We start from the raw sequence: 10,707 nt of genomic DNA, 5'->3' as shown, positions 1-10,707 counted from the left end.
GAGCAGGGGACTTCCCTGGAGGTCCAGTGGTTAAGACTCTGCACTTCCAATGCAAGGGGAGTGGGTTCAATCCCTGGTGGAGGAGCTAAGATCCCACATGCTGCACGGCAGCCGAGGAAAAGAGTTTGGGAGCAGGAAAATCATATGACTGATCATCTATGATGTTTGAAAATCCTGGAAAACATATACTAGGAAACAGTGATTCACTGATCCCAAGGTAGAGAGAGTCTAGACAAGTTATGGGTGAGTGAGTGTCTTCTAAGATTTGTTCTTCCTATGCACGTATGCTTCTAATCAACATTAGAACACGATTAGCAGAATCTACTGCTCTGGGCTAGGTGGGCCTTGATTGAACTATTTCAGGATTTTCCCAGAAGAAATCAGACTCACAAAATGTAAGTATCCTACCAGAAGTTTATTATGGAATAATCACACATCTTAACTTCCCTTTGACCTTCACTCCACTGCACTTTCATTACTTTTCAACTGGGGGCAGGAAAGAGGAGTGCAGCCAGACAAGAACGTTTAAGGAACAATTAAGCAATTCGTATGTGTCTATATAGTTCAGTGATGCTACTGCAAGGGAATACAAAACCAGGCACCAGGCTCTGGAAAGAAACTTTTTCCAATCTCATTTGGCCCCTGGGCGCTGCCGGAAATAACGATTGTAGGCAGCATTGTATCCATAAACCAAGGCATAGCGTTCGCAAAGTCTGAAGTCGTCACAAGCTTCCCTGTTGATCTCATATGCAGGTTTGGTGTGTTCTCGGATTCTAGAAAGTGAAAGAAAAGAGGCCCAAATTGAGAGACGTAAAGAAAGTGGAGAAATGAGAAAGAGGAAAAGAAAAAAAAAAGAATAAGAAAATATCATAGAGAGATCTCATTCATTCCCCAATATGAAGAGATACTTGTAGAACAGGGAGTAAAGGTGGAACAGGGATTTTCTTTTTTAATGGAAATAGAAATTTTCTCTCTGTCCTCCTTTTCCTCCTCCCTCCTTCTCCTTTCTGGGCCTTTCACAAAATAGTCTTCTAGAAATTCAGTTGTTTTCTGTACATTGTTTTTAAATTCTTTGATTTGGGAATATAATTAGAAATAATATATATGATGGAAAAAAACCCATTTCTCACTCCATTCAGATCTGGGAAAGATGATCTCCCCCATCAAGTTTTGTCACCTACCTCTCTTGGGCTTTCACCCTCCATCTCTGTTGCGGGGATATAAAGATATTAGCATTTCTCCTGTTAATGAAGGGATCTTAAAACAGAAAATAAGTGCAGTCTTAGGGAGACAGTTGTTGAAAATATTTCCATGAATATTCTCTGACAAAAACATATTTGAAAGCTCATTCATTCACGCATTGCTTGTAACTAGAGATCTGCGAAAATTAAATGGGTAGATAGAGCAGATTTCGTAAACTGCCTGATCGAATACCTGATCTTGGTATTCCTACTCACTGTGTTTTTTATTCCTGTGAGGAGAAATTCTCCCTGTCCTGAGGCCTTGTTAAGCATAATTTTAGATTTCCAGTAAATGAACAGTTTAAACATCATAAAAATAATGAACAAATTAAAGATGAGAGTGATATGCTATTTATTCCTATACTCAGTCTTTATAAGTTGATATTTGATAGCATCCAACTGCTGATGCCTGTGGTCTCCCAGCAGACTCGGCCTCCGATTCTGTACTTTGTCATTACTCCTGTTTTCCATCTGTGTGGTTGGTGTGGTATCGACTTAAAATTTCCAAATGAGATTTTATGGCTCCTAAGTATGTTGAAAGCATACTTGCCATCTTACACTATTTCAAACTTAAAAAATTGCTCATCTGGTGATTTTTATAGTTGAATTTTTAAATTTACTTTAGTTTTCCAAAAGAGACCTTCTTTTCCCTCCCTGTTAAATATATTACCTTTTTGTCTATTTAAGATTTGGGAGAGGTTCTTCAATACATGAGATTTCAATAAGGAAGTCAAATATTCACTTACTGATTTCATAGGATTCCATGCTTTCATGAGATTCTGGAATTTAAAAAAAAAGACCCATTTTATTGCTACCTTTCACACACCACAACAGTCTAAATATAGGGAAGGAAGGGGAGGGAAGAGCCCAAAAGATGGGAGAAGTATATTTAGCAGTGTGGTTATTACAAATTTCAGGCATTTAGGATTTATGAGTTGTTTCTCTAGCTCTGTCCTTGCTGGGATATCTCTACTCTTTAGTTTTTCCGGTGTTGAAGGAGCTAGTGCCCGTGGTATTGCCTAAAATTTCCCAGGGGCTATGAAGTCTTTAGTCTTGAGAAATAAGACAATTTAAGCACTGCACACAAGGCTCCAGAGAGCCTTCCTTGCTTAATTTGGGACCTGTCTGAGAGCAGGGCCAAGGAAGGGACAAAGGGCCTAGAAAACAGGCAAGTTTCTCCAGGCAGGCTGGGCAGATGGCTCAGCTTGGCTTTCCCAAGACAAGTGTCCAAGAGGTTCTGAAAGCCTCTTAAGAGCCTGTGTTAAATTGACAGCCACAGAAACCACTGGCTTCAGCTGACATCTCACACTGGGCACAATGCCAGTTCAGAGAAAGAACTCAGCTGATGCCAAAGCAACAGTTTTCTTCTTTCTACCACTCTCCTGGGCACAGCAGGTAAATCTGGCAATAAGAAGCTCACGTTTGCAAGCAAGTGAATATAATTGAAAAGTTAAAAAGAAGGTGAAGAAACCAAATCTTCTGACACAGAAAACTGGTGAATAATTTCAAGAGGAGGAAGCAAAATACAGATGGTTATTAATATACTTGAGCTCAGGAATACCTGGAATACCCAGATAATTGAAGTATAAGACTGAAGGATCTAAAAATAATTTTGTTTCAGATTTCCTTTCTTTAGCTTTGAACACACACAGAGATATTTAACAACACATAGAAACCAAGCAAAATTTGTCTTTTAGCAATAGAAACGAAGGAATCGATTTTTCTCTGAGGTTCTTTAAATGTAAAACTTTACTTTAAAATTCATCCACTGAAGAAATATGGGAAGTTCGTGAGACTGTCTTGCTCTTAGAGAGAGCTATACATAAAACTTCATGTGAAAACTGAATCTCTTAAAGGTGAGTGATTCAACCGATACCCTTAACCAATTGTTATCAAAGTCTAAACACACATCCTTAAAAAAATGAGAGCTCAGGGGCTGGGAAGTTGATATCTTCTTTCTGAGACAGCAGAATTTCCAAGTGTAGAGTCACTTACCATAGAAAGAACTTGTCTGCTAAGTTACTTACAATAGTCCGGATATTGAAGATTTAAAAAAGACTCGATGGAACAGATCAGTGTGCAAAGGGCTTGGGAAATGTTAAACTCATAGTCCTCTAAGATTATAATAGAGAAAGGGGGAAGAAAAGGAGGAGGGAGAGGAAAAATCCATGTCAACTGAAGTCAGAGGCAGAAAAGAAAAAAACAAAGAAATGACAGGAGAAAGTTCTCACCATAACAGAGAGCTGCCACAGCAAAGGCAGCCAGGATGGAGAGAAGGAGTAGACTCCTCATGGTGTCTCCGGGTCGCTCTCACTGTCTTGTGCAGCGGCGGTGGAGAGAGAGGCTCCTCCAGGCTGCTGGTGAAAGGCTGTGGAGTTTTTATAAGAATCAGAGCAGCTGAAAGGGGAGGAACCAGTGGGAGGGGGCCGGAGAAGGTGGGGACTGGTTGGCACTCAACTAGCACTGGGACTTTTCCCAAATATTCATTCCTTACAGATATTATCTGCTCCGGGTGAGCAGTTTTCCCTCATTTCTGGACCCGACTGTGCTACAGCAGCTGCTGCCCTGGTACACAAGTTGTGGCCACCCCATGTCTGGGTCAGAGCTGGCACAGGTCCACGGAGAAGGGAGTTGCCACAAACACATGTTTGCCTTTCTAATTCCTTCTCTGGTCTGCCCTCCTGGCTCTGACTTTGGGTCTTTCAGGTTTGGTCCATAAACAGAGCCATAGTGTTCTGTTTGCTCCCCTGATGGATGGATGAGAGGTTCTGGGGGAGAAAGAACTTCACTTTCTATGCTGGCACTGATTTAGAATTATTTTTCCAGTAGGGTTAAACTCTTAATCCTAACCAATTGGGTGTTCGCCTGATGATATAGCCTGATGCATTTTTCCAGGTGTTCAGAACAGAGATGGCCAGGGACCCCCTGAGTTCTGTTTCCTCAGTTGGCTCCGTAAAAACTTGCCCATCCAGTTTTGTGAGTTGAGCTCACCCCTGTGCCCTGATGCTCTCTCAGCCTGGATATCACGCATGTAAAGTGCAGCAGGGTTATGTGGGTACCCATCTTGCATTTTCTGAAGGCACTGTCTTGATAATGAACTAATTCAATATGCTTTTAGTGAGTGGCCGATGAGATGCAAGGTACCCTGCTAGGTGATGCAGGTGACCTAGAGACAACCAAGACAGTCCCTAAGGAGGTAAGTAAGAGCTACTTACTATTCGCTTTGCTCTTTAGCTGTCCTGTATCCTCCAACACAGATTTTCACAAACACACACCTCCATCCTGTATCCTTCAACACAGATTTTCACAAACACACACCTCCACTGTACCATCAGAACCAGCGGCACTGTTTCTTTTCTTTTAGGAGGAAGATTGTAATTTGGTGTCTCTGGTTGTCTTGTAGACAGAGGTCTTTTATTTTTTAACCTCTTGGACAATCAGAAAACATTTTCTATCAGATGTGTCTCTGTTGCCTGGGTACCAAAGAGTCTTCTTGGCAAACAAATAGACTTGCATCACAGAGCAGCAGATTGTAGAAGAGGTAAAGTTGCAGGACCTGTAACTTGGGCTGGATCAGCAAAAGGGCTGGGATGAGGATGGGTGGGTGTACTTTTCAATAAAAAAAGATTTATTTCTAAGAGCGGTGATGAGCAAGTAGGTGGAGCCTCATGCCTCAGTCTTTTTGTCTTATTGGGATGGACTCACCCTCCCAAACCCCAACCTGTGAAGAGCTTTTATAAATAATAAAGGATTTCCTGTTAAAGGAAAAACTCGGTTGTAGTCTGAAGGATTACTGAGTTCTAAAGGGACCATAACATTCAGGTTTTCCCTCCAGATTTTTTCATATTGAGATATATTCTTTGGGATAAAATCTTTAAAACGACCTCAGAAAGAAGGCAATGTATGATCATCTTTGATAAACTCGACCATCACAATTTATACTCACAAGATTGGGGGTTGTTTTCCTCTTTAAATCACAAATTTGCTCTCAGTGTTGGCTTCTGTGCCCTTTTTCCAAGATAAATCATCCAGGTCATTATATTTGCAAAAGCCAGTTTACTACATGGCATGGTTCATATAGCATTTTATATGTACTCAACTTAATCACTAACCCCCAATCATTATAATTTGAAACAAGTTAAATTCCAATGTTTCACCCTAAAAAGAATAGGCTACTCACCTCTCACCCGCAGCCCATCTCCAGAATTAAAAATGATTCTCTCTTCTCCGGCTGCAAACACGTGCTTCGTAACGTACACTAGCTCTATCTTTCTCCAGTCGGTTCTAGCAGTCCCCTCTACTCCCAAATGCAGATGGCATCTGTGCTCTGTCAGCCTTCTGACCTCACAATTGCTTATTTTTACAATCGCTAAGTCCAAACTTGAAAATCTTACATTTCTCTTTCCAATTTAAGCTTCACCTTTTTCACAAGTTATCTTAAATACTGCTTCCACTGGTTTCCCTAAAAGTTTACGCATCTCTCTTTACCATCTTGCTTTTTGTAAGGCTAACACTTTATTTTGGAAACTATCTCTCACGAGTCTCTTATCTTTCCTTTCCACTGTTTCCATTTATGCCTGGGTTCTCTTATGCTCAATCCCATTCATACATGATTTGTAAAAATGACTAACATGTATGAGTATTCAGAGCTCTTCCTTTTCTCTCCTCCTGTATCACTCCGAGTCTCAAAGACAATTTTGTATGTGTAAACTCCAGCCATGTATTCTTTTTTTTTAACATCTTTATTGGAGTGTAATTGCTTTATAATTGTGTGTTAGTTTCTGCTGTACAACAAAATGAATCAGCTATATGTATACATATATCCCCATATCTCCTCCCTCTTGTGCTATGCGGCTGCTTCCCACTAGCTATCTATTTTATATTTGGTAGTGTATATATGTCAATGCCACTCTCTCACTTTGTCCCAGCTTACCTTTCCCCCTCCCCGTGTCCTTAAGTACATTCTCTACATCTGCGTCTGTATTCCTGTCCTGCCCCTAGGTTCTTCATAACCTTTTTTTTTTTTTAGATTCCATATAAATGTGTTATCATATGGTATTTGGATTTCTCTTTCTGACTTACTTCACTCTGTATGACACTCTCTAGGTTCATGCACCTCACTACAAATAACTCAATTTCGGTTCTTCTTATGGCTGAGTAATATTCCACTGTATATATGTGCCACATCTTCTTTATCCATTCATCTGTCAATGGACACTTAGGTTGCTTCCATGTCCTGGCTATTGTAAATAGAGCTGCAATGAACACTGTGGTAGATGACTCTTTTTGAATTATGGTTTTCTCGGGGTATATGCCCAGTAGTGGGATTGCTGGGTCGTATGGTAGTTCTATTTTTAGTTTTTTAAGGAACCTCCAAACTGTTCTCCATAGTGGCTGTATCAATTTACATTCCCACCAACAAGAGGGTTCCCTTTTCTCCACACCCTCTCCAGCATTTATTGTTTGTAGATTTTTTTGATGATGGCCATTCTGACCGCTGTGAGGTGATACCTCATTGTAGTTTTGATTTGAATTTCTCTAATGATTAGTGATGTTGAGCATCACTAATCATGTTGGCAATGTGTTTGTTGGCAATCTGTATATCTTCTTTGGAGAAATGTCTATTTAGGTCTCCTGCCCATTTTTGGATTGGGTTGTTTGTTTTTTTGATATTGAGCTGCATGAGCTGCTTGTATATTTTGGAGATTAATCCTCTGTCAGTTGCTTCATTTGCAAATATTTTCTCCCATTCTGAGGGTTGTCCTTTGGTCTTGTTTAAGGTTTCCTTTGCTGTGCAAAAGCTTTGAAGTTTCATTAGGTCTCATTTGTTTGTTTTTATTTCCATTTCTCTAGGAGGTGGGTCAAAAAGGATCTGCTGTGATTTATGTCATAGAGTATTCTGCCTATATTTTGCTCAAGTTTCTGGCCTTACATTTAGGTCTTTAATCCATTTTGAGTTTATTTTTGTGTATGGTGTTAGGAAGTATTCCAATTTCATTCTTTTACATGTAGCTGTCCAGTTTTCCCAGCACCACTTATCGAAGAGGCTGTCTTTTCTCCATTGTATATTCTTGCCTCCTTTATCAAAGATAAGGGGACCATATGTGCGTGGGTTTATCTCTGGGCTTTTTATCTTGTTCCATTGATCTATTTTTCTGTTTTTTGTGCCAGTACCATACTGTCTTGATTACTGTAGCTTTGTAGTATAGTCTGAAGTCAGGGAGCCTGATTCCTCCAGCTCCGTTTTTCTTTCTCAAGATTGCTTTGGCTATTTGGGGTCTTGTGTGTTTCCATACAAGTTGTGAAAATTTTTGGTTCTAGTTCCGTGAAAAATGCCATTGGTAATTTGATAGGGATTGCACTGAATCTGTAGATGGCTTTGGATAGTATAGTCATTTTCCCAATTTCATTCTTCCAATCCAAGAACATGGTATATCTCTCCATCTGTTTGTATCATCTTTAATTTCTTCATCTATGTCTTATAGTTTTCTGCATACAAGTCTTTTGTCTCCCTAGGTAGGTTTATTCCTAGGTATTTTATTCTTTTTGTTGCAATGGTAAATGGGAGTGCTTCCTTAATTCCTCTTTCAGATTTTTCATCATTAGTGTATAGGAATGCAAGAGATTTCTGTGCATTAATTTTGTATCCTGCTACTTTATCAAATTCATTGATTAGCTCCAGTAGTTTTCTGGTAACATCTTTAGGATTCTCTAAGTATAGTATCATGTCACCTGCAAACAGTGACAGTTTCACTTCTTTTCTGATTTGAATTCCTTTTATTTCTTTTTCTTCTCTGATTGCTGTGGCTAAAACTTCCAAAACTATGTTGAATATAGTGGTGAGAGTGGGTAACCTTGTCTTGTTCCTGATCTTAGTGGAAATACTTTCAGTTTTTCACCATTGAGAATGATGTTGGCTGCTGTTTGTCATATATGGCCTTTATTATGTTGAGATAAATTCCCTCTTTGCCCACTTTCTGGAGGGTTTTTTATCATAAATGTGTGTTGAATTTTGTTGAAAGTTTTTCTGCATCTATTGAGATGACCATATGGTTTTGATCCTTCAATTTTTTAATGTGGTTTATCACATTGATTGATTTGTGTATATTGAAGAATCCTTGCATTCCTGAGATAAACGCCACTTGATCGTGGTGTATGATTTGTTTAATGTGCTGTTGGATTCTATTTGCTAGTATTTTGTGGAGGATTTTTGCATCTATGTTCATCAGTGATATTGCCCTGTATTTTTCTTTTTTTGTGTGACATCTTTGTCTGGTTTTGGTATCAGGGTGATGGTGGCCTCATAGAATGAGTTTGGGACTGTTCCTCCCTCTGCTATATTTTGGAAGAGTTTGAGAAGGATTGTGTTAGCTCTTCTCTAAATGTTTGATAGAATTTTCCTGTGAATCCACATGGTCCTGGGCTTTTGTTTGTTGAGAGATTTTTAATCACTGTTTCAATTTCAGTGCTTGTGATTGGTCTGTTTATATTTTCTATTTCTTCCTGGTTCAGTCTCAGAAGGTTGTGCTTTTCTAAGAATTTATCCATTTCTTCCAGGTTGTCCATTTTATTGGCATAGAGTTGCTTGTAGTAATCTCTCATGATCTTTTGTATTTCTGCAGTGTCAGTTGTTACTTCTCCTTTTTCATTTCTAATCCTATTGATTTGAGTCTTCTCCCTTTTTTTCTTCATGAGTCTGGCTAATGGTTTATCAATTTTGTTTATCTTCTCAAAGAACCAGCTTTTAGTTTTATTGATCTTTGCTATCGTTTCCTTCATTTCTTTTTCATTTATTTCTGATCTGACCTTTATGATTTCTTTCCTTCTGCTAACTTTGGTTTTTTTTGTTCTTCTTTCTCTAATTGCTTTAGATGTATGGTTAGCCTGTTTATTTGAGATGTTTCTTGTTTCTTGAGGTAGGATTGTATTGCTATAAAGTTCCCTCTTAGAACTGCTTTTGCTGCATCCTATAGGTTTTGGGTCATTGTGTTTTCATTGTGATTTGTGTCTAGGTATTTTTTGATTTCCTCTTTGATTTCTCAGTGATCTCTTGGTTATTTAGTAGTGTATTGTTTAGCCTCCATATGTTTGTATTTTTTACAGATTTTTTCTTGTTATTGTTTCTAGTCTCATAACATTGTGGTTGGAAAAGATACTTGATATGATTTCAATTTTCTATTTACCAATGCTTGATTTGTGACCCAAGATATGATCTATTCTGGAGAATGTTCCATGAGCACTTGAGAAGAAACTGTAATCTGCTGTTTTTGGATGGAAAGTCCTATAAATATTAGTAAAAGCCTATCTTGTTTAATGTATCATTTAAAGCTTGTGTTTCCTTATTTATTTTCATTTTGGATGATCTGTCCATTGGTGAAAGTGGGGTGTTAAAAGTCCCCTACTATATATGTGTTACTGTTGATTTCCCCTTTTATGGCTCTTAGCATTTGCCTTATGTACTGAGGTGCCTCATGTTGGATGCATAAATATTTACAATTGTTATATCTTCTTCTTCGATTGATCCCTTGATCATTATGTAGTGTCCTTCTTTGTCTCTTGTAATAGTCTTTATTTTAAAGTGTGTTTTGTCTGATATGAGAATTGCTACTCCAGCTTTCTTTTGATTTCCATTTACATGGAATATCTTTTTCCATCCCCTCACTTTCAGTCTGTATGTGTCCCTAGGTCTGAAGTGGGTGTCTTGTAGACAGTATGTATATGGGTCTTGTTTTTGTATCCATTCAGCCATTCTATGTCTTTTGGTTGGAGCGTTTAATCTATTTACATTTAAGGTAATTATTGATATGTATGTTCCTATTACCATTTTCTTAATTGTTTTGAGTTTGCTATTGTAGGTCTTTTCCTTCTCTTGTGTTTCCTGCCTAGAGAAGTTCCTTTAACATTTATTGTAAAGCTGGTTTGGTGGTGCTGAATTTTCTTAGTTTTTGCTTGTCTGTAAAGGTTTTAATTTCTCTGTTGAATCTGAATGAGATCTTTTCTGGGTAGAGTATCCTTGATTGTAGGTTTTTCCCTTTCATCACTTTAAATATGTCCTGCCACAACCTTCTGGCTTGCAGAGTTTCAGCTGAGAAATCAGCTGTTAAGCTTATGGGGATTCCCATGTATATTATTTGTTGCTTTTCCCTTGCTGCTTTTAATATTTTTTCTTTGTATTTAATTTTTGATAGTTTGATTAATATGTGTCTTGGCATGTTTCTCCTTGGATTTATCTTGTATTGGACTCTCTGTGCTTCCTGGAGTTGATTGACTATTTCCTTTCCCATATTAGGGAAGTTTTCAAGTATAATCTCCTCAATAATTTCTCAGTCCCTTTCTTTTTCTATTCTTCTCTGTCCCTTTCTTTTTCTATTCTTCTATTCTTCCTATAATTCAAATGTTAGTACGTGTAATGTTGTTCCAGAGGTCTCTGAGACTGTCCTCAATTCTTTTCATTCTTTTTTCTTTA

The 10,707-nt window shown here is 38.3% G+C and overlaps 1 protein-coding gene across 1 annotated transcript; it reads right to left on the bottom strand.

Moving 5' to 3' along the window:
* Nucleotides 1-396: 396 nt before the first annotated feature.
* On the bottom strand, nucleotides 397-3,678 carry MGP (matrix Gla protein). Its single transcript, XM_027129531.1, has 4 exons — nucleotides 3,473-3,678; nucleotides 1,988-2,020; nucleotides 1,182-1,257; nucleotides 397-773 (listed from the first exon to the last, which is right to left on the bottom strand). Exons 1-4 carry the CDS (start codon nucleotides 3,531-3,533, stop codon nucleotides 632-634), a joined length of 312 nt encoding a protein of 103 aa, XP_026985332.1. The 5' UTR covers nucleotides 3,534-3,678; the 3' UTR covers nucleotides 397-631.
* Between the last annotated feature and the right edge of the window lie 7,029 nt (nucleotides 3,679-10,707).

The sequence above is a fragment of the Aethalodelphis obliquidens genome, unplaced genomic scaffold, assembly GCF_003676395.1.
Source record: "Aethalodelphis obliquidens isolate GAN/ISIS:26980383/991018 unplaced genomic scaffold, ASM367639v1 scaffold36, whole genome shotgun sequence".
NCBI lineage: Eukaryota > Metazoa > Chordata > Mammalia > Artiodactyla > Delphinidae > Aethalodelphis > Aethalodelphis obliquidens.
The sequence above is the reverse complement of the archived record's forward strand: the minus strand, read 5'-3'. Positions and strand labels throughout refer to the sequence as shown.

Bases quoted from the DNA above. Each gene is read 5' to 3' on its own strand.
- MGP (XM_027129531.1), bottom strand. From the start codon at position 3,533: ATGAGGAGTCTACTCCTTCTCTCCATCCTGGCTGCCTTTGCTGTGGCA. The intron at 1,258-1,987 runs GTAAGTGAATAT...TTCTGTTTTAAG, and splicing joins CATGGAATCCTATGAAATCA to ATCCCTTCATTAACAGGAGA. The intron at 774-1,181 runs GTAGGTGACAAA...TTCACTTTCTAG, and splicing joins AGGGTGAAAGCCCAAGAGAG to AATCCGAGAACACACCAAAC.